This window comes from Geospiza fortis, unplaced genomic scaffold, assembly GCF_000277835.1.
Source record: "Geospiza fortis unplaced genomic scaffold, GeoFor_1.0 scaffold888, whole genome shotgun sequence".
Taxonomy (NCBI): domain Eukaryota; kingdom Metazoa; phylum Chordata; class Aves; order Passeriformes; family Thraupidae; genus Geospiza; species Geospiza fortis.
This window is the reverse complement of record NW_005054577.1, coordinates 274,069-298,109: the sequence shown is the minus strand read 5'-3', so window position 1 is coordinate 298,109 and position 24,041 is coordinate 274,069. Positions and strand designations below refer to the sequence as shown.

The window sequence follows — 24,041 nt, the reverse complement described above, 5'->3', positions numbered from 1 at the left end:
GCTTTTGAAATCAAAGAGCAGTATTCTCTACAGAGAGAAAAATGTTTTAAAGACTAACAAATTCATCAGACTCAAGATCTCTTACAGATGTTGATATACTCTGCACTCACCCTGGTGTGGGCTGTCTTGAACTAAATTCAGAAAAACAGTGGTTTTGAAATGACTCATTCACATAACTTAAAAGTCTCTTTTTATTTCTTATGCAATTTTCATAATTGCAAATTAATGGCACAGATATTGCATCAGATATATACAAAGTAGTACAAAACTAAATACACTGCAGTAAGAGCAATTCTTCTTCAATATCCTCAAAAGTCCTCAATATAATATTTTAAAAGAAATTGCATATCTGTTGGTAATTACTATGGTTCACAAGACTAATTTTATTAATTATCTTAAAAGTATTAGTTGCCAGCAAAAAGTATGTCAATAAAATTCTTTATTTAGTTTTCTTCAAATGGTCCAGTGAATAGAACAGTATTTGTGTGTTACTCATATTGTAGTTCACTCCTGGTAACTTGAGCCAGTTCCATGAACTTGGAGAAAATATGAATCTTAAGGAAACCAAATGTCATAACAGATGGTTTTGGCTGATTTGCTGACTGATCTTTGACGTTAAAGATCATTTCCCTGTCAGATGATAACATCAAGTTGTGCAGTTGAATTATACATTTATCCATGCATCCCTTTAGCTGTTCATCTGGTTGATGTTTTCAAGTCAGTGTTTCATGGTCAAATTCATTTCCTGTCCCTCCTTCCCAAGGCAAATGTTGTCCTCTTTCAACAGGATTTTGAGTTCCAAGCTCATTCCAAAGTCAAAAGGATATGGCACTGCAAGTATCACAAGGAGGTTTCTGCAGGCTGACAAATGCACTCTTTCTAGGGGAACTCATCAAACACTCTTGGAGCTAATAACTTTATATTTAGTCTTTACACATCACTTTTTAAATAATAAGACTGCAAAAAGATGAATTCATACAACTTATAGTAATAAATAGCTGCAATATTTCTGTTTTCCATTATAAGTAATATATGAAAACAAATGAAGTTCTATTCTAAAATAGCTTCTAAGCTGATTAGAGTGAACATTGCTATGCAACATTCAAATACATATTAGTCTTTTTCAAAAATACACACATTTCTTTTATACAAATGAAAGAGATCTGGGGAAAGACCTGAGGGGGCAGGGGTAGAAGAATTCCCTAAGATGATAAATTTCAGCATATACCCTGGCTTCATAATATTTCCTAAGCAAATTAATAAATTAAAATTTCATAACTCTAGCAAAAGTCTTCCTAAATAATAATGTACAAAAATATCAATCAAATATAAGCTGTTGCAAAGACCTTATCTATACACAAAAAAGTTACTATTTCAACTGTAATTAACTGTATAGGGCACCTACTCTGTACTCAGTCATGCTAAAGAAAACATAATTAGGTTGGTGTTTATATATCATTATGTGGGTTTGGTTTTTTAAAAATCAGATGCCTGAAATGAAATAAGTGATGCATCAGTTGATTTAATCAAGGCCATGGTAATTTTGTAGAGCATTCCTTCTTGTACATCTGCAGATACACAGTTAATTGTTGAACCTTACATTATGTGTCTGGACAGTGACCTCTACCTGTAGATCAGATTTTACAACTTGGCCATGTCAAAATATACAATGTAAAGGCATCAGAAGAACTTAACTTTCACATTGTCATGAATATTTGCACAGCCAAGCCACTTTTGGAAAGACTTGCACTACAATGACTAAGAGAGAAATTATTTCAAAATCTGTAACATGATTATCTGCTTCTACTTTGTAGCAGCTCTCAGTAAGAATTCTAGTAGTGAAAGGGATCAGTAAAAAATTCTTATTTTAACTAATAAACCAGTTTCATTGTTCCAAAAGGTCCACAGAGCCCTCCCCAAATTCTTGCTGTACCACCTGCATATACTACCAATGTCTCATTTTGAAACATGAAAAATGACACTCCAAAATATTTCCAAAATTTAATTCTGAAATTCTGAGGGCTTGTGTCCTCAGAATCAATTCCCATTCTAGCTATTGAGTCTCACAGAAAGCTCAAAACTTACCAATAAAGGCTTGAGAAATCCTTCATTCATCTGTCGATTCCACAAACAGGCATGATGGGAACAGTCTCCCTATTCCTGTTAATGAAAGTTGGGCTGGATGTGCACAGGAACAGGCAAGAGCTTGAGGAGCAGTGCCTGTCTCACCAGACACTGCAGATTATGCAGCACTTGCCAAACTAAGAAGTGCCCAGGCTGTCCAAGCCTACAACTTACACAGTCATCTCCATTCAGTACTGGTCTTGTTGTTGAGGCTAATTACTCATCACACACATACCAAATTAACTAAATTTAGTAACTCTGAGCATGAACATCAGATGTGCAGAGCATTGGTGAAAGAGCCCTAAGACCACACTCACCAGTTCTCTTACAAGGCAAAATCAAGATCAAGATCAAAATCTATAAAATTGAGTTCTCATCCTTACCCCAGTAAATCCTCTAAAATATAAATTAAGATCTGAAAATCCAAGGGATTGTTCCAATGAGGAAGACAATATGAATTTAGTTAGATTAATTTAAAATCAGCAAGCAATCCTTACTTTGAAGTACTTACTAATATTTCATAATGGAAGTTCCCAGGATTTTTTGCTTCAGTTCAAATTTCTTTAGTTCTGAACTGAGATTAAAAGTACTGTTAAAGAAAGATCACACAAAATTCCAATTTATAAAAGACGACTATTTATAATTTATGGATTAAGTGGCACTTCTTACTCCTGTAGGAAAGCTCATTATGAACGGAAGAATTTGGTAGTTGTTAGCAGCATTTTGCTGCTTTTGAACTTTGTGGGTTTTTGTTTTCTTTTTTTAAATTCTGGATGACTAAGATTAAACATGTTACTCAGACAGCCACATGAGGGGATTTCCCATTAGTAGTATTTCTATCTTCACATGTTCACTCCAAGTCCCCAACCAAAGGGCAATAATGCAAAGATATCCTTTTTTTTTTCCATAAACCCCTCATTTTTTTGATACTTCAAAATACATAACTTTATAAATATGGGCCAGCTCATGCATTCATACAATCTTAAAAAGATGAAACATCATCCAGAGCCTTATGTGTAAAGCCACAGATAGTCCTCTCAGTTCTGGTTCTCACAGCAACGCCAGCATGAGGGAATCAGCAGGGGCCTTGAGTCATTCCACAGCTGAAGTAACCAGCTAGATACTGTTTCACACTTTAATCCCAATGACCCAGAAGAAAATCCTGCACAAATTTTAGGTCAATGGTGAGAATCACACTGACTTAAAAGAAGGCAGAGATTTTGCTGGAGAATACATGCTCTTTTATGACAATACAACCTACGTATTTGTGGAAAAAGACATAGTTGGAAAAGAAGCAGAGTCCTAAATTATATCATGAGGAAAATACCTGTTCTTGCTTATATTCATGCAATGTCTCTTCTACAGTATCAGTCAACAGAAGGAAAATATGCTCTGATTTGTAGCAAAACAATTTAGAAAGTGGATTCTAAATGTGATCCATGCAATCCTGCAAATGTTATTAAGAAAGCTGAGTGGCATTTTGAAGCTTCTCATGCTCTGTTACATGCTCAGTTTCTTCAATTTACCATGGTACAGAACAAGAATGGAAGAAAAACCCAACTGGTTTTCAGTGTTTTGCTTTTTTTCAGTAAAAGCATATGAGAAAGTGAAGAAATCAATTCTAGCCAAGCTTAAGAATCACAGTACTGAAGGACTCATTATCACCTAAAACCTTCACACGTACAATTCATTTGTCCATGAGCATAGAGAGATCTTTCCAGGCTGTTCCAGTGTCTACAAGGCTTTAAATTCAATCAATTTTTATTAAAATCTATTAAAAAAAAGTCTCCTCACATTTAGAGTTCCTAAATTTCACTTTCAAATTATCACAGAAATGATGAAAAGTATTTGAGAAGGATCCTTTTTGAGGCAATATGGATTAAGCTGTTGCATGAACAGCGCACACTGGACCTTTTTTTTGTCTCCTTGCAAAGCAAGATGGAAGGTAACACTTTATCAGCCTCTAAATATCAGTCTCCTTTCCCTGCCTCTTTCTATAAACATCTTTATCTTACACAAATATTAAACTTAAATGAGTCCACCTTTTATTTGTTTACGTGCAATGATTCAACAAAAAACTCTTTAATCAGAACTGTGCATTCAAATGGACAGCTGAAATCTCTGTTTCTAAAGAATGACTAATTTAATATTAGTGGGTTTTTTGCCTTTCCAAAAGCTGTAGGCACACTGCAGCAGTTCATTTTTAGATCTAGAGTCTCAATTTTGGTGTTTCATTACTTATTCTTTCCCAGTCAACTGAGGCCTTTGTTGAATTTTCTCAAAGCTTTTCAAGCTCTGGTCACCCCTGACTACTGTTAGTGACTACTGATGGCAAAGGCTGAATCCACAGTAAAGGCATCTGGGTTGGCTGGACATCAGGTAGGCATCAATGAAACACTGTCTTTAACACAGTAATTCCAAAAAGCTCTGCAGTTCTCAAGTGACTGATATACATAGCTTCCTTTATGGGTCTCAGCACCTCTCTAAAGCTCATCCACAGAGGAGCTGCTACCCATTTGGGCTTTAAGAAAATCAGTATTAGTTCTCTACTCCTGTCTTCCCTGTAGTCGATGTTCTCATTTATGCCAAAATAACAGTCATTTTCCTTTTTCATGTTTGCTGGCATTGCTTCCATTTCTTCATTTCGTCCTACACTTCATTGCTGTTAGTTGTCCTTTTATCCTCTCTTCTAACTAAAAATTGTCTCAAGCCAAAACCACAGACACATATGTGAGCAACTTCAAACCAGTCCTGGGGTCCCCAAAGTCTTAATCCAAATCCAGTTTTTGCAGCTTGAGCCATCTCTAATTCCTAATTGCTCCTGTCATCTCTTTCTCACAGCCCTGGCTGTAAGCCACAATGTTTTATGCTGCATTCTGTGCTTGGAAGTAAAATTACAATGCCCTCTCTCTCTTCAGTCTTAAAACCATATTTATTTTCTAAACGCTTCCTTCCACCAACTTTTTTGCTGAAAATTTTGTATATGAGCTGTTGTCAGCATTTTGGCTATAAAGCACACTAGCACTCACGGCATGTAGCAAAAAGCCACAAGCAGCATGCTGCCTTGTGGTCACTCCCCAAAGAGAGGACACCTACATTTTTGTATATGGTCCAAGGACTTGGATTTGCAAAGCATTTTTCCTAATTAGTATTTCTTGTAAATTAAATAAACAGTCTCAGCATAGGAATTAAAAACCTGTGTGAGAATCCAAACCACAAAGCTATAAAGACCTATAACTCATGATGTTCTCTTTTTAGTGTTCTGAGATTGCAAACAGCCCCAGCATCAGAAACACAGAGCAGCCACCGAAACCCAGAATAGCCAAGTGTTTTGGGCTCCCTGCTAGGAGGTGGGAAAACAGTTTTTTTATGAGCCTCAAGAAAGACAGAAAACTGAAATAATTTCTTTTAGTATTCTGGCCATCAAGATGGTGATTTAACAGTAGCATCAGCAATAAATTCCCTCAGTATGTTATAAAGGAAAGCGTTGAGCACCACTGCATCTTACATAGAGGGCAATGTCATATGCCTGTGAGGAAAACCCTTTGAAAATATCTGCTGGACTAAGCTTTCATGACCCCTACTTTTAAACTTTTTTCTCAAAGAGATTGCCTTACTAATTTCAAAAGAGATACACTATTCTGGAGGGAAAATAGAGTTTTACGTGTGAAATTTCCACTGATTTTAATGTAGTTTCTAACTGAAGGAAATAATTTCTAGTTCCTTCAGTGAACTTTTGCCTAGAAATGAGACAAAAGGCTTTCATCACAATATGAAAATCATTACACTGTGTTTTGGTGTTGTTTTTAATTTCATGTTGATCTTCACCTTTTCTTCAGGACTCTGCTATGACTTGGTAAACAAAGGTGATAATCCAGTAGTTTTCAGATCTCCCACCCAACTATTTTATAAGGCTGAGGCCAGACTGTAGATACTGGAAGCTGCATGAGGCATAAGCTTACGTGACCAACAAAGCCAGATGTGAATCCTCAGAACACTGACACATCAGCTCAGGAAATGCCAAAGGATAAAGGTTTATAAAAGTTGCATTTGTGAAACAGTCAGCTGTAACTTAGGAATATTTTTTTTTTCATAATAGTAACAGGGGAAAAGAACAGTTCTAGTATGCTACACATGATTCATACGTTATCTAATAATTGGAGAAGTGTAGGAAGCACAGTTTAGTTTAAGAAAACAAACCACAAACCAAAACATAACCCAAACCAACACAGGCCAAAAATCCAAAGCAGCAGCTCCTTACTTAATGGAGCAACTAAAAAATTGAAAGATGATTCAGTTGCACAGCTAAGCAATGTGTTCACAAAGAAGATAGTCTGAGCTCTCCCCTTTATCAAAGATTATCAGTAAGCCTAGATACAAAGACTAATTAGTCCTGTAGTTCACAGGTAAGATGTTCAAATGGGTATGACTTAATGGGTCCCTCACCCAAAATAAGCAGCGATCCTGCCAAGTTTCTTCTGTCTCTGGAGAACCTGATAAGACATTGCCCAAAGTATCAAAATAACTTTGCCTTTTTTACAGTGACATATTTTTGATAATTTAACTACCTTATACTGGAATTACAATGACATGAGATAGAGCAAGTTAAATTACTCTACATCAGGTGGTACAGAATATTCTTACTCAACCCTTGGATTTCAAAAATTGACAAATTTATTAGACCAGACTGAATCTCCAAGACATTAGAACTGGCCTAAGCTGTGAAGAGCCAAGGAGAGAAAATTCTGAATTATTAGTGATTCAAGCAGAAAACATGGCATAATTTGTTGATAAGAATTCTAAGCGAAGGTGGAGAATCCCTCTTTAGGCAGCAAGAGCTCACAAATAAAGTTTCACATCAGAGCTATTACCTCTTCCCCGCCACCCATCCCAATATTTAAAGCAAGTCTCAGTAAAACTGGTTCTGCCATGTGCCTTAGCCCCAGTATTACCACGAAAGTATAGAAAAATTGCTTTGCTCAAGTTTTTAAGGAATGACCAAGACTTCTGCCTTCCTTGTTGTCCCTTTACTTCTCATTTAAGACATCTAATTATCAGTAAAATAGAGCTTTCAGAGCTGTCAGCAAAGTTCAGATGATCTGAGCTTTGTAGACATAACAACATAACATGCTGTAGTAAGCTCTAAAATGCTGAACAAGAGCATCTCAAAGGGAGCATCCAACAACTGTACTCTGTAATGTCACTTTGATTCAATTGCTTGGCTCTAAAGTGTGGTTAACAAATGCCACCATCTTGTAACTGATGAATGAAAATAAGTTCATTGCCTGTGGACTGCTTTGATATGGAGTGCTGAATATCACAGAGAGATCCATATGGAAATTAATAATTCTGTCTTCAGCACAAGAGTGAATAATGTGCAGGACCCAAAGTCTAGAACTGCAAAGCAGTAAAGAGCTGTTAGCAGAGGACACTGAGGAGGGATTGTGAGTGTGCACCATATGATATTTGATACTCTCAAATGATAACACAAATGTCCAGCATGGCCAAACTGATACTGTACATGAGATCCTCATGATTTTGTTGCCTCACTTTTTTAGTTCTTGATTTTCATACATTTTAATGCAATTTACAGTACATAAGACATATACATATTCCAGTGGTAAGTAACACACAACTCTTCTTTCCTGTCCAGATTGAATATAAAGTGTTTATAGGAGACCCTCTTTGAAAGCTGTGTTTTAAAAGCCAGTGAAGGGCAATGAATGAACTAGTGGTGGTCCTACGCTGCTTGAAATATCTGTGTCCAGATTTTGGAAAGGAAAAGGAAGTAATAAATTTTGCTTGAACTCACCACACGTTTTAATTGCACAGAACTCCCAGGGGGTGTTAGGGTCAAGAGTGTAGCACCATGGTCTCAGCTTGCCATCAGGATTGCGGCAGTAATTATCATCAAAGCCCTTGTCAGGATATCTGCAAACCACAACGAGAAACGCGTCAGGGAAGTCTTCCTGGCAACACTGCACTGCCTTCTGCAAGGTACTTAAAGGACACATTTCAGCAGAGGCAAACAAGAACTGGTTCCTATTAACCCTGGGTCTGATCCTGTAGGATGGATGCAAATATGCTCCTAATGCTGTTAAAAAGTTAATAACATATAAACACTTTCCAAATCTGCAGCAGAGTCAGACCTCCACTGAAGGGACTCCCTGCTGGGCTAATGCACAGGGTACCGGATAGGCTAACTCCACTAATTGCCAAACTCTTGCTCTTGTGTCTGTCAACCCATGACCAGACACTTAAGCCACTCATTTCTTTTTAAAACAGACCAATTAGATGTGGATTATCTAAATACTGCCTGCCATGCTGGACTCATTAAGAAAACAGGTTTTCAGTGCAACAGCCCTGGGTTCAAACTGGAAGATATTTTGAGCAGCTTTGCTATTAATGATAACTCCATTTTTGTAACAGAGCTTATTTTTGGTCATGCCCTCATTTCAAGCATTGGGAGAAAGAAGGAGAAAAATAAGTAAATAACTTCCGTCTCACTTTATCTCATGAAGACTGGATAATATGGTGCTATATTTAAATGTTTCCACATTCCTACAGCATCACTGACTATCAGACAGATATGCAAGATATGGAGGGCTTTTTGTATAAATACATGATACTAACAGCTGTAAACTTGAAGGAGATAAATGCACAGGTTGGGTTTTTTTCTCTAGAGAATACAAATTGTCTTGGCCTTCCAGTTTTATTGAAATGTGTTTGCAAAAGAAACAAAAAGTAGATTTGCCTCTGAGGAAAACCTGAAAAGTATGTAAGAGAGCAATAAAGTTAACTACTTGGGAACCTGAATTCATTTACAACTGCAAGCAGATGTGCTTCACACAAGGAGATGAAAATATGATTTACAAGTGTATGTTTTCGCTAGGATGCTTTTCCTGTCAAATGATCGTGCTAATTTTGACTCATTTGCAGCTTGATCTCCATTTCTTAGGAAAAGTCAGGTTCCTTCAACTATACAAGGAACAAGGATAAGATTTAAGTAGAATTCAAAAAACATAAAGAAAACAAAAATGACAACAAAACCACCATGGAGAAACCTCACCAAACTGGTAATTCATTTGTAGTCAAGAACATGGTAATTTCATATCTAGCAGCAGTACCCTGTTTTCTGCTAGGTGTAAAACAAACTGTAAAGAACAAGTTGTGTCCAAGGATTTCCCAAAAAAATAGTTAATGGCCTAATAATACAGAGGAGAATGACATGGGTTTGGCCTCCCAGTAGAGGCAGTGATGAGCCTCGATGCTGGTGGAACACGTTCCATGTAAAATAAAGTGGAAAGTGCATGTTACCACCCAAGCACCAAGGTGAGTCCAGGAATGGCAAAGAATCTGCAGTCACAACTCACAAAAAGCATTCGAAACAGCCCTTGATGCAAAGAATCCATGTTCTAGAATACAAATGTCTGTCTTTGCACTGAATGCTCCATCCTTCCTAATATTATATGGCCTATTCCTACAGTATATCAAACAAAGGTTATTTACTAATTAAAACTTAGGTAGAGATGTTCTTCCAGGATCAAGCTTTGAGTGTCTTCATGGGATGGTGTAGTGCCTGTGAGCTATATCTTTTTATTGACTAGATCTACTTGTCCATTTCTAGAGCAAAACTAGACTTCCCAGTCAATGGTTCTTCCCCCAATATTAAGGGAGGCTTCTATCTTCCTTCATACCCAGCAAGCAACAATTGCTATAAAAAAGGCCAACTAATGCCTTTAAGCAACAAATATTAGCAATAAGATAAATAACAGGGCTTCAAACTGTTCCTCACAATTCAACAGTGAGTCTATGCAGGATTCCCTGAGAGCTGTCTCTTTGCTGTACACACTCCTCCTTCCCCAGTACATTTGAGCACAGACCCTTCATAAACCTAAGAGTCTGAACTCTCTATATTTCTGGTTTTTTCCCCTTAAAACAGCAGCAGCTGTACTTCACTGCCAGAACTGAAATGAAGTATCAAGACACATATCTGGTGTCAAAATCAGGACTTTATCTCAGTTTCTAGGGAAAAGGGAGGAGAGTATTAGCCAAAGAGATAAAATTTATTCTTTTTAAAGACACAGATGCTGATGTCCAGCTCTCCTTGAAATAAAATGAAACTTAGTATCTAAAGATTTTCACCAATATTTCTTCTCCCCTTTTGCTGTTGTTTGTTTTGTTGGTTTTTTGTTTGTTTTTGTTTGGTTTTTGGGTTTGTTTTGTTTTGTTTAATTTTTAAAGACATGTAGGACTGGAAACTTAATTTTTTCTAAAGTAAATTTTCATACAAGAGATAGAAATTATTAGTACCAGGGTACTAATAAAGTGATGTCTGCATTATTCACCTCCTATGATACACTTCAACCACACTTTCCTCCACGTTGTAGATATTTTCACAGGATGTTTGAGTTTGAGCAGAAAAGGACAAAAAAGTTTTCTCCCTTATGACGCTCTATGCCCAAGACATTATCCTCAGTGGTCTTCCTTCCATCCTGAGACATAACTGCCCGAGAGGAGAACACAAGAGAAGTGGAGTTTCAGAATATAATTCTGCATCCACTAATAGCTGGAAATGGGCCATGCAGGAGCTGTATGGCAGAATTCCTTCTGCTTGCTTCAAACACATCTAAGCAGACAGTAAACATCTCCAGTAACTGACCTCTTAGGGGAGTAAATGTGGAACAATTCCTTGAGGCGACAGAAAAGAGAGTTGTATTTACCCTGAGTCAAAAGCACTGTCCAACAGCATGCAGACTGGTGCATTTCAAAAGATTACCATCTTTACTCATTTTCTTCATCATTGCAACTGATGAAGCCATAAATGAAAATAGATTTAAATCTGTCCAGATAATCCTTCCTGGTTTACAGGTTATTTACATTACACCTGGATGATATACTCTAAGTGTCTCTAGAGACTGGTATGTTTTAATGGGTCATTTGTTCCAGACCTTTTCTCTTATTTTCAACTTATACAACTATTAAAAAAAAAACCCAAAAACCCAGCAACCCAAAACCTTCAGCATTTTAAAAATGTGGTATAATTAAAGTATAATTGCTGCTACTTTTAGTGACCATTCACAGAGCTAATTAACATCAGTGTATCAGAAATATGCTGGAGTACATTACTATTCTGAAAGCCCACTCGAGTCAGTTCAATCTGGACAGCTTGCTTTTTGATTAAAAAAAAAAACAAAAGCACTTTATTACTGTCTGAAAACTTTCAAGAAGAAGGAATTATTTCAAAGAGGAAGACGACTGTTCGTAAGACTGTGGTTAGTCTGAAAAGTCATTTTGCAAAACAATCAGAAATTAATGGAAAAAAAGAAATTTCCTCCTGACAGTAAAATTATTATTGTTTGTACCCATGAGTTCTATAAATGTTTCACTCCAAAGGAACAAAACTGTTTCTGTGACTTATTCTAGATTACACCGTAAGTGCATGGCAGAACTCAGAAACAGATTATCTTCAGTCCCACTCTGCTAATACAAAATATTTATTGTGGCAGAACAATGGGATAGACTGCTATTATTCATGAAACAGATCATCCAAGCCAAGGGAAAAAAGAGATTATACCACATAAGCTCCAAAACTCCAGATCCTCAATGTTTTGCTGAATAATCAGGCTTTCTAAAATCTACTAGTACCCATATCTCTTAGAACAAAAAGAATGCTTTATCTGGTGAAACACTTTAACATTTAAAAAGATACTTTCAGTGGAAGGTCTTAATTATTCTCATTTTGTTGATTCTTGAAGTCTTTATCTGGCAGTTTAAGTTTATTCAAAACAATATATAAATGGAGTTAATCCAAAATCCAGAATAAAACTAAAATGAAACTGTAGTCCAGTTTGAGATGAACAGAGACCCCCTCCTGTGTGGCCTAACCCCTTCCCAGCCTCTCCCTCCCACAATACTTTCAGAAGTGCGTATTATAGATGACCCTTTGTAGTTGGATGAATTTGGCCCTGTAGGACAAACGCTAACAGGGATGAAATTTGTCTTGCTATTTCTGACTCAGCTTTTGGCACTGTGAATCAGTGCCTAAATTAAAAAAAGAAAAAAAAAAGGAAAACAAGTCTAATAAAGAAATCCATGATCATAAAATGCTAAACAGAATGATTAAATCCTTTCCCAGGGTGAATAAACAGATGTAATGGTCAAACAGTTCAGTCACACAAATTGGATACTTAAATGTGATTATTATGGAAGGTCACCTACAGCTTTAAAGCTGTTCTATATTGCAAAAAAGGAGGATATTGTTACTTGACAATATTGGAAGTTTATATTCATCAATTGTGTTAAGAGATCTAACAACAATTTATTACTTTAAATCATTATTTACTATGTGATTAAGGAATATAAGCTGACTGCAGCTGCATACCAATGCATACAGAAATATTCAGAAGTTATTTATTTACTTTCAATGAACTAGGGAGGAATTTTTGATCAATTAAAGCATTAGCAGCATTAGTACATTAGCCAGGCACGGGACATAACCAGAACTGCACAAAACAGCCTCCACTCTCCATCCTGCATCTCCATTGTTTCAGTATCCAGCCTACACCAGGGGCCAGGAGCCCAAGCATCTAAAACTGGTGAACTCCATAAATTTCAGTGGAGCTAACGCTAGTTTTACTCAGCTGGTTCCAGAATGTGCGTAATTTTCAAATTATGACCACATGGTTTTGCTTGGGGGTAGGAGAGGTTACCTCTCTGGACGAAATTTGTGCTTGTGTGGTCTCTGAAGATCCCAGCGCTGACACTCCTTGCCTGTCTCAGTGTGATCCATTGGCCCCCTATAACTCTCTCCATTGCAGGTCATGCATTCAACTACGAACAAAAAAATGGACACTAGTCATTTATTACACTAATGCTTATACCATTAAAAAAAAAAAAAGAAAAAAAACCCCACCAAATTAAAACCAAACCAAACCCCTCCCCCCCCCCAAAAAAAAGAAAAAACCCACAAAGAATTAAAACCAAAACCAAAACCAAAGAAATAAAGAAATTAACATTAAAAAAACCCAGTGTGTCCTTGCTCTTATATAATGATATCAACCTAAAGAGGTACTAAAAAATTATATCCTTCTGTTGGGTTGATATGTGTAATGGCCTTTGGAATATAATTTTGTCTGTTAATGCTAATCCAGATGCTTAAATATTCTATCACTTTATAGGACACTTCCAGTTTCAAAGCAGGTAGAGGGGCATTCATATTCCTATCAATATTTTACTATCCTTACTTACGGTTAGTAAGAGAGAGAGAGACACATAGGTAAGGAAGAAGTATTTTTTAAAGGTGATATTACCTAATTAGTACCATTTATTTTTCTAAATCACTCTAAGCCACAGTATAATTGCAGTACAAGTTTAAGTGCAGAATATTGGCGAAATCCCAATTTCAGTGCAGTAAAGTATGCCTCTTTATATAACCAGCACTTCCAGCTATGTATGATAATGTATCTTTTTGATGATAATGGTTTTTGGCAGCTTAAACTAAGATACGTTTTCAGTTTGGGAAAGTGGATAGGGTGCATGGAGAAAGAGTGGTCAAAAGTTACCAAAGGAATTCGAAAGCATTGTTGAACAAAATTTGGAATGAAAGGTCTGAAAATATAAAAAAAAAAATCACCAGAATTTACTGTAGACAAACTTCTCAAGTACTCCCAAATTACAGTAATTGTAAGGAAGGATCATTTAGAAAATGCTATTTTAGGGAATTACAGATATCACAAACCATCATGTCAAATATCCCATTTGCAGTTCATATAAATTTATCTTTAGATGATAGATTTTAACAAATTCTCAAGCTCTGTGTAAATTATTCTATTCCTCCTTCTCTTCCTCCCTTCCATCCAGTCTCCCTCCCTCCCTCCCCTCCCTCCCTCCCTCCCTCTCTTCTTCCTTTCCTAAGGACAGCATAGCTATTGCATGTGACACTTTAGCAGGAAAATTAAAGGCATCCTATCTTGAAGATTTAAATAGGTTGATTGACTGGAACTGAATTGGCTGATTAGCAAGATATAAGAGCTTAATTTGGAGGTAAACAGAACTTAAAAGTCAACAAACGCAATGGTGCATATAAAGTGTCTTTCAAATTCTGTGACTTGAAAGTCAAATGGGGTTGGATTTGGTAAGAGTTATACTTATTTACAGTATTTATTCAAAAAGCAAAATGCATGCTTATCTTAAGCTTTCATCTTGTAATCCAGTATCTATATTTTCATCAAAAAGAAGACCAAAAGCTGATTTTACCATGGAATGGCGCTAGATGATTTTATCACATAGCAATATTGAAATTGCAATGGATTCACTATAGACTAGACCAGCAAAAAGGATCACATTTGGGTGATCAGCACAACTTCATCGTTCAAGCTCCTCCATAACCTGAAAAAAGCTGCTGAGCCTGAAACCTTCCAGCATACTGGAATGTCACAAGATCTTCTCTTCCTCTAACAACTTCTTTTCTCGCTATATGAGTTACACTCACTGAGAAATCACCTATTCTTTCTCTAAAGGCCACGAGCAAGTGATTGCTGGGAGTTCCGTGCGGCTGCTGCCAGCTGAGCAGAGGCAGCTTTCTGCAGGAGCTGCGCTGGGTTACCTTCTGAGCAGAGGGGGATGTCACAGACTTCGTGGCGCGTCTCTGGGCTGGTGGTGAAGCACCACGGGCCTCCCTCTTCCCCCCGCGGGTTCCGGCAGTAGTTTTCCCTCAGGTCTTTTCCCCGATAGCTCGAAGGCAAAAAGCTAGTTTTAAAATGACAATCATTACAGTATAAGAGCATGCAAAGGTTGGGGTTAATCATACTATTTTTACAAACAGTTAGAAACAATCACATTTCTGCTTCCTTCTCCCTCCACCCTGTCTAAGCAAACGCACACACCCAAATATCTGTCCGTACACAAATACACATCTTCAGTTGGGATTACTCAACCTAAATGGCCTAAATCTGGGACAATTTGTCTAGCCCATAGCGTGCTCAAGAGAGTTTTACACCCATTCCTCAGCTGTCCAGAGACAACTATCTAGGGCAGAGCCAGAGGCAGTCACACACTCCCTGCCAGCCCGCACTGTGTTCTCCTTCAGGAGCTCTGGGTGCATAGGGGTTGATTGGGTCTGTAGCCAGGTGAGGGCTGTCTGTCCTGTGCATGTTGGCACATACAACAGGTCCAGCTGGGCTCCGAGCTCACCTACAATGTGAAACCTACAAGCAGAGAAACCTCTTTGCATCCCTGGTCAGGCAGCAGCAAGAACTGATCAGCAGCAGCATGCAAGTGTGACCAAGTCTGTGCTGCACCTCACTGAGAGGCTTTCACTGCCTGAAACCAGGGACTGCTTTGTATTTCAGCACAAGAGATTTCCCCAGATGCCATTTTAGCTGTTCTTAGCTAAAAAATGCTCATGTTCATTTAGCATGTTTCTTCATGCTCTGCCACAAGTCACCTTAGGGTCTGCTACTTACAGACCCACTCATCATTGCATTGTGTGTGTTCAGACATTTAACAAAACCTCAGCTGACTTAACAAGTCCATGATCCAGGCGTTTCCTTCTCAGGTATCTGTAAAAGTATGTGCTTATATCTAGAGAAATCATGCCATACACAGTGACACACACACACACTTTATATAACAGAGATATACAAATATTTACACATAAAAATAATGCTAGCTTATTTACTCCACAAAATAAGGAACAGCTAACCCATAGTAAGGAACCCAACCCCAGAGCTGGTCTGTTCAATGTCACCTCAACAGCTCATGACCACATTCAGGCTGCACATTGCAGTCAAATCCAGTGGCATTTCTCTACCAGTTACATCGCAACAATACTAAACAGCAGCTAAATCTCTGGAGTTAGAAAGCACCTAAAAATCAGAGATCTGTCTCATGAAGGTTTTTTTTGTTAGTTGAAATGCTGGGCTAATTGCATAGGTGATCACATAAAAGTCGTAACTGAACTTAATAAATTTATTTAATTTTTGAGATTGATAAGTTTGTTCCATTTTTTAATCGGTATTTAAGCTTTGATGGAAATACAAATAATGGACCTTTTATTCTAAAAGTATCTAATATTTTATTTTAAGTGCTTTAAGAGAGAGAAACAAGAAGAAAATTTTGGCATGACATTTTATTCAAGTTTTATTCCCATTAATGAAATACTTGAAATAACTGAAGTGAAAAATATCTCTTTTAATTACATGGTGGTTCTAGTCAATGCAGTATGGAAACATCACATAAAAATGCTTTTTTATTTTTGGTGCTTGAATAGATTAATTTTTATGTCATTCCTGATGCCTGTAAAAGTGATGCTTCTTTTTTTTCCTCTGTAGTATTATAATGAAAGTATCTTAAACTTTTTTAATTAAAGACTCTCAGGTGAACATTTTTGATGAGACATTCACATGGGCATATGGGTTAAAGTGGCATGTCAGTGCCTATTAGAATATTCTATTTAACTTTTCTGCTCATTAGAAAATATAGGGAAAAGGCATCTCAAATTACATCAGACGTACTGTAAGAGCATTAAAAAAAAGAAAAAGTCTAAATGATTAGCACTAGGGATGCAAGATGGGTCAGATATATAAATGGCTTCAACAGGTACTGAAGCAAAGTTCTTGAGAGAGGAAAAGATGAGTTGCAGTAAAGATCTACCCAGAAATGGAAGAAAGGGCCACTCCTAACACTGATGATTTAGTTCATCTCCATTAGGTAAGGAAAGAAAGAAAAAAAGCCAAAAACTGAAGCCAGTAAGAGTAATGGTAAAAACAGATTCAACCACACAAAAGCCATGGAAACTAGCCAAGAGTCTACAAAGCATTGGTCTGCTCTTTGACCATTTCTCTTTTAGACCACTTTACATTGGACTTTTTAATTTAAAACTCTCTAAGAGTCCTAAAATCTGTACTAGGTTGGAGATGACAATAATAGAAAGAGTTTTGCTGGGAATCTGTGTTCTGATGGAATACAAATAAAAATATGACTTGCTAGATTGAAGCAAAAGTTTAAAGTTTCAAGATGTTTCAATTCTTCCTAGAAATATAATTCAAAATCATTAAAATACATTTCTCCTTTAAATATGAAAAAGGGATTTATTTTCCAAGGCACTTTGTGATAACCAGCTGTTGAGAAAAACCAACCTACAAGGCTAAGCCTTTTGTACTAATAAGTTCCAAACACACCACTACTGTCTGCTTCTTCCCACCTCCCTCATGTCTCTGATGATGAAATCATATTTTCTGATGTTGAAAAACAAAATTAGCATGCAGCCACCTCATTTATCCGGTGACCTTTTAAAAATTAAACCCATTGCACAAGGCAGGAGAACAGTCACACTCATAAAATTCATCATAGAAGAGTGGCTGTCCAAATGCATTGGATAAAACTGGGTGTGTGATAAAACTGTGTGTATGCTGTGTATTAAAATGCAACTTAGTGGTAATATGTGCTATCCAGACACTTTCTCTAATTATAGAAAGTCACATGTACATTATGTAGAATAAATGCTTATTTTTGCTTAGGTTATAATGATTGAGAATTCTGTCACTTCTGAAAGATGAAGATATCGAATTCAAGGTATTGAGTCTCAAGAAGTCGTTGCTGTGGGATCTGGTGGTATTTATGGTATGCTCCCAGTTAAGAACAGAACAGTCCCAAACTGAAGAGCAGACACTGCCATCTATACTGTAAGAGCCAAGTCCAGTAAGTCTAAGCCTGAGGCTCAGCTTTGTAACACATCATAAGAAGACAGAATTCAACTATCCTTTGTCTTTTAATGTTGTTCCAAGATATCCTCTTGCACACTGGATAGATTTGGTCAGGACAGGACTGAGCAGTGCACAGCCCAGTTCCTCACCAGTGATCTCCAGTTTGGCTCCTCCTAAACAAATTGCTGACCCTGGGAGTCTGGAGCAAAAGGCAGCAATGTGGATAGCAAGCTTATGGGTGAAAGGACATTCTGGTTTTGTCTCTTAAAGTTTTACTTAAAGCCAGTACAAAAGTGTCTAAAGAGTACTGGTTAAAGATAGACCAGTACTTTGTAGTCCTTTAACTGGTTTCTGGGAACATTTGTTGTGGATGAATCTGTTTTTACCATTACTCTTCCTGGCTTCAGGTTTTGGCTTTCTTCTCTTTTTCCTTAGCCAATAGGGTTCAACTAGATTTACTCTCAAGGTGTAAGTTTGGCCTCAGCTTCTCACTGTACCAGATCCTACTCTGAAAAGATAAGTCCTGTGCATGCTCCCTCAGTGTTTAGCTTGTATAATCTGAAGGGAAGGATTTGAAAAGCCTCTTCAGTCCTTTCCATGGATTTGTTGCCTGGCCTAAGTGCTCCACAGAGTAACATATTTCATAAATAACAGAGAATTGACAGTAACTATGCAAAATATACTAACAATATTGTACACTAAGCAAATAGGTAGTCTACTATCCCCTGCTTCCTAATATTGTGGTTTTCAAAATTGCTTATTCCTTAGGAGTTGATTAGAAAACAGTGATGAACTTCCAGGCCCTGGGCTGAAATAATGCAGATGTTTTGTTTCTGCCAGTAGCTAAGAGATCAAAAGGATATAAACAGCTAAGAAAAAAAAAAAAAAACCAAAAAAAAAAAAACAAACAAACAAACAAAAAAAAACCAACCAAACAAACAAACAAACAAAAAAAAAAAACACAGGAAAGAAAGAGATACAGACACACAGGCTGGCATTAGGAGAGAACTTTTTGGAGAAAGTCCAAGATAGGGATTTTCTGGGATCTGGAGAATGGCATCTCTTGGAGAAAGGCAAGAATATACCTAAGAGATTTTGTTTTCTAATGTTAGTTTTCCCATAAATTCTTATGCTTTATGGAAGCTGTCTGGGCACTATTCCCATTGTCTCTGCTCCTGAACTCTTACCTGTGCTCATGGGGGATCATTGAATTCCAGGCCTGACACTGGATACCACTTTTGGTAACAGATATTGTTCCTTTATAGTCTGCTCCTTTTCCAATGATACAATTTCTGACATAATCTATTGAAATAAAAGAGAAGAAAATGAGGGATTTGTTTTATGTGTGAAAAATTAAAGCTCATCTTCTGCTTTTACATAAAATAATATAATTATTACCATTTACCTACTTAAATCTTCAAAATACTGTTTATTTGTTGACATACATGCCTATGGGGTTTTTTTTCCCAAATATTGATCACTATCTGACTCCCAAAAAATCCTGGAAATGTTTCCAATGTATCTGATTGAAAAAAACTCCATGTCTGAGGACTTATGTATCTTACTCATTAATGAGGTACATAAGAGCAATATTAAGTAATAAATGGTAACTCATACAAGCTCATAGTGAGCTGCTCAGTAGTAAACTGAAGTACAAAATTGAAACTAGTATGTATGACAGTAGGTGAATATGTAGATTGGAAAACTGACCACCAGCATATATGTAGACAAATTTGCATGACAGCAAACTCGGGATATGTGTAAATAAAACTGTAGGATGCAGCTTTCAAGCATGAAAGCACCCATGCTCAGGATGTTCCTACAGCCAAAAAATCACTGACTGACCCCAGGGGTTTTTTTTCCCCTCCCTAGCTGGGAAAACAAAATCAGTAAATAAATCAGTTACCCTTCTTTTCATACAGATCAAACGCATGGTCTTGCTTCTTTCTCACACCATTTGTCAAGCTGTTGAAGGATAACCAATGGCACCGTTTTGTAACTCTGTCATAAGCAAAGGCCCTGCAAAGAAAATCTGGATGAGAAAAAAATCTCTGTGTGGTTTATAATAATGACACATGGCCTGCCAAGGAGCATGCAATGACATCAGATTTATTTTTACTGGGAAAGTCAGAGAAACAGTCCAAATTACTATTTAAACCCACAACTGTGCTGACAAGAGCAAAGAAACAAAGAAATTAAATTGATGTGGTCATTACATTAAATACCAGTTTGGTTGTTCACACTAATCTAAGAGTTCCCTTGTCATTAAAGATCTTTATTTTAAAACTTAGATAAATGTGACTGAGACAGCATTTGTGTCCTCAGTTATGCTGCTCCCTGGGAGAGAAAAAAAGAAAAGAACTGTGAAGACTCAAACATCATCTTTGCTGTCCTTACAATATGCCTCTGAAATAGTTAAGTATCTCACACTGATGGATTGAGGAAAATTCAAGCACAAGGAATCTGTTTCTTGCCTAGAACAACAGAGACTGTTTAAAAACAAGATTATTTTTATTTATATTTTATTAATAAAATAAACTGTGGTAGTGTACCTAGAATTTTTCCTTGCTCGCTTTTGTTTTCTTTTGGTTTTTTTCTCTTATTTTAAACTGCCTTCTAGGAGTGAGTACAATGTGCGCTGAATTGACTAGGTATGGGGGAGGGCAAGAAAGAAAAACAAAACCACAGAGTAAAAACACTTTATTTCAATACTTGAAATTAAAAATGCAGATTGTTTTCTCCTAAAACAGTTTTGAAAGGATAGTCTTTAACTAGAGGTAAAATATTTTAAAGGGTTTTAAAACCACAGTTGACCGCCTTGGAGGGGGCAACTTTTTTCCTTAATTTTTCATTTGAACCAAATAAAAAATAACTGACATTATTTCCTCTAGTCTACCATAAAATCTACAGTTTTGTCACTCATCCTGTACCTTCTGAGATATTTTATTCTGATCTGAGAAGGCATTTTAACACTACTTGATAATATCCAAGAGTCACACAGATTTCTTACACTTCATCCATACTTTGGCTATGCCATATTCTTCAGCACTGCATCCTTCAACAAAAAGTTCCTTGATCTTCATTTAATTCACCATACAAGTTTCTGTGTGAGATCTTGCTGGCTTCAGTTAAAAATGCTACAAGATCCTATCCAATCTCCCCAGTCTTCTGTCTTTCAAACATCTTCTTCATTATCGTTTCCATCACCAAACAGATTTTTCATCCAACTGCTCTCTCTACTCTGTTGACTCCAAATGTTTCCAACCTGTTAACCTTCATCCCTCTGCCCTTGTGCAGCCTTCTGTTCTCTTCTGGCTGATTCTCAAATTTGAGCATATCCAAGTGCCTCTAACTCCATCACTCACAAAAATATCCTTGACCTTTCCTGCCTTTCCAATTACATTCTCGTTTCTGCTCCTCCCTCCTAAAGTGGGAATGCAGAATGCACTGTTTACAAACTATTCTTCCAGTTTTTGCCTTTCAGTTGCCTTTTGGTTTCTTTCCAGTTTGGCTTCAACCAGTTCTGCACATAAAAGTTTGCAACAATCTTTCTTGGACCCAAATCTGGAGGGTTTTTATACCTCCAAAGTCAACATATTTGAGCAAATTCTTGGACTTTCTTCTACTGATACTGCCGATCACAACAATTTTTTTTTTTGTTTCTCTTTGTAATGAGGTAGTCTGTAGATTTTCTTGCAGGTGCTGAAATTCTGTTGTCTATACTGAAATCCCTTCCTGGGTAAATACAGACACTCCAAGCAGATAACAAAGGATAAGACAGTAACAATTTTGCAGCCAAGGAACAGACACACCTGCAAAAGTCACCTGTATAGTAAATAAGAGAGTAACTGTAGTGACTTTTTTCATCCATAGGGTTTGTTTTGGGAAAAACCCCAAGGATGACTGTAGGAAAACAGAGGGAGTTTCACTGCTAAGGGTGGTGAAACAAAGAAATAGAACAGTTCAGCAGCAGCAGCAGCTTGAAGAAACTGATAGGGAAGACAGAAAAAGAGGCTCAGAGATTTGTGGAGTCAAAAACACAGTGCAAGTGAATCTCAGTTCTTTGATGGAGGATTTTAGGAATAATGTTATGAAAAAGAAACAAGTCTAGATAAGGATCTTGTAACTCAGCTGGAAATGAACAAAATCTGTGCAAGCATGACAGCAAAGGGAAAAGAGGAGGTATCTGTTCTCAAAAGTTACATATATCAGCTTCAACAAAAAGCGTTAGAGTTAAAACCATCAAGGATTAATGATTAGACAATAAAATACTCAAAATTTACTTGCATATGACACAGAAACTTATAATGAAGAAACAGAAAGTTGTCTTAATTTCCCCCCTCCTCCAGAAAATAACGAGTACCTGAACTTTAAAAGTGCCTGAAATCTGCTACTTTTACCACTTTCTGGCAAAAAAGAAACTTAACATTGTTCCTGCTTGTGTACCTCACAGTGCACAGGCACAGATGTTGTTGCTCCCAGTACTACTGTCACAATTATGTTACAAAGCAATTCCATTTTTAATTCTTACATAAAGCTTACATACAGAAAATAAAACATCAGTGCTGTGACCCAAGTGATGGAGAACTGCTGCGTGGATATGGAGTACAAGAATCAAGCCATGAAAATGTCAATAAACATAGGAAATTTCAAGTCTCATATTTCAAGCATTTAAAATGTCATTTTGTGTTACTTATTTTAGAATGCTCCCACAGCAGGCAGGAAGCTAATTGGTTTTCATTTCAGTTGGCAACAAATTTCACCTTGTAATAACCATGCACTGGTATGAAGTTAAAGACAGGGATCCTAGGAATAAAGGGGAAACATTAGTAAACACTGGATCCTTTAAAAGGGAACACATGCAAAATGTGTGTTTACAGTAGCATCAAAGAACAGTTCACACTACGAAAAGATCCATATGGGGCCAAAAGGGAAACCACAAGAATGTTCTGAAATCCCTCTAAAGAAAACCCCATGCACTCTGTGCATAATGGTAGCACAGGCAAGACTTCATCACCTACATCTCTTCTGCTAAAGCAGGTTTTTAGCACCTTCCCAGCTAAAAGCCCACCAGGGAAAGCAGGAATTCAGAGAGTAAGTCATCAGGATCTGCAATTCTCCTCCAGATTCAGTGTAATGTAATTGCATGACAGATTGCCATTCTGTTACCTGTGAACAGGGCTTTTCCAAGCTGTGTTTTCAAAGTCCCTCATGTCTCCTTTATGTTGTTGCATTGATTTATAAGGGAGAAATTTCCCCCTAAGATATCCATCAGAACTTTGTAAAAAAAAAAAAAAAGCTACAAAACATGAAAACATTTTAAAAATTCTGAGAGACTCTAAATTAATTTTATTATAAAAGAGACTAGACACATACATTAACTTGCTCTTTATTTTCAGAACACAAAACATAACATCTGGAGCAACTACAAGTGGCTTGAGACAGTTTTCCTAAACTCATGCTAGAATATAAAATTGTTGTTTTCTTGGAGTTATTCAGGATTTGTTTTATACTGTGATACTTAATTTGGCAATACTTCTTGCTGCTGCTCATCAGTACTCAAGGATGTCTTGCTGTATTGAATAAAACCTGATCCTTTTGGCAATGACATCAGTGGAAGCCCTGTCAATAAGGAAAGGTGTGGCTTGCACCAGGTGAAAAGTATTAGCGCCTGGAAAATATTTTCTATCTAAAAAAGTTATCTCTGCTCATTATTTATACATATAAACAGAGTACAGAATTATCCAAACAAGATCTTGCAATGGAATTAAAGGTTTACTGGAGAATTTAATCACAGTTGAGAACCTTCTCTGCCAAGGAAGAATATCTGTTGTCACATTTCATCCAGCTTCCATTTGTACCAGTTGTCAAAACTGTTTTATGTTTCAAGTTCAGGCTCACATTTAGCCCAGTACTCACCAGTACAGAAGTCATCCACTCTCTCCAAGATCTTCTGCAATGCCTTTCATTGATTGCTAAAGGTCTAGACTAAGAGAGGCCAGGAGGATCATGTAAGTCTAATACATCAGAAAAATGATGGTGATTTGTTCCAAAAAATAGTAGAGAGTGTGTACAAGACAGACAAGTGATCAGCTGCATGATGTGTTTCTAAGAGACAGCAGATGCTGGAGGATAGCTATCCACAGCCCAGGTTTGATTCCATTGTATCAGATTCACAGTACTTGCCAGTGAACTTCAGCAGGGCATGTA

The 24,041-nt window shown here is 37.0% G+C and overlaps 1 protein-coding gene across 1 annotated transcript in view; it reads right to left on the bottom strand.

Annotated features, from left to right (window-relative positions):
• The window catches only part of HGF (hepatocyte growth factor), a 44,474-nt gene that overhangs the window by 18,218 nt on the left and 2,215 nt on the right, over window positions 1-24,041 (bottom strand). Inside the window, exons 3-7 of the mRNA XM_005429791.2 lie at window positions 19,738-19,850; window positions 19,019-19,133; window positions 14,732-14,874; window positions 12,837-12,957; window positions 7,937-8,055 (exon numbers count right to left, since the gene is read on the bottom strand). Of these exons, the coding sequence (XP_005429848.1) occupies window positions 7,937-8,055; window positions 12,837-12,957; window positions 14,732-14,874; window positions 19,019-19,133; window positions 19,738-19,850 (611 nt within the window). The remainder of the gene's footprint in view (window positions 1-7,936; window positions 8,056-12,836; window positions 12,958-14,731; window positions 14,875-19,018; window positions 19,134-19,737; window positions 19,851-24,041) is intronic.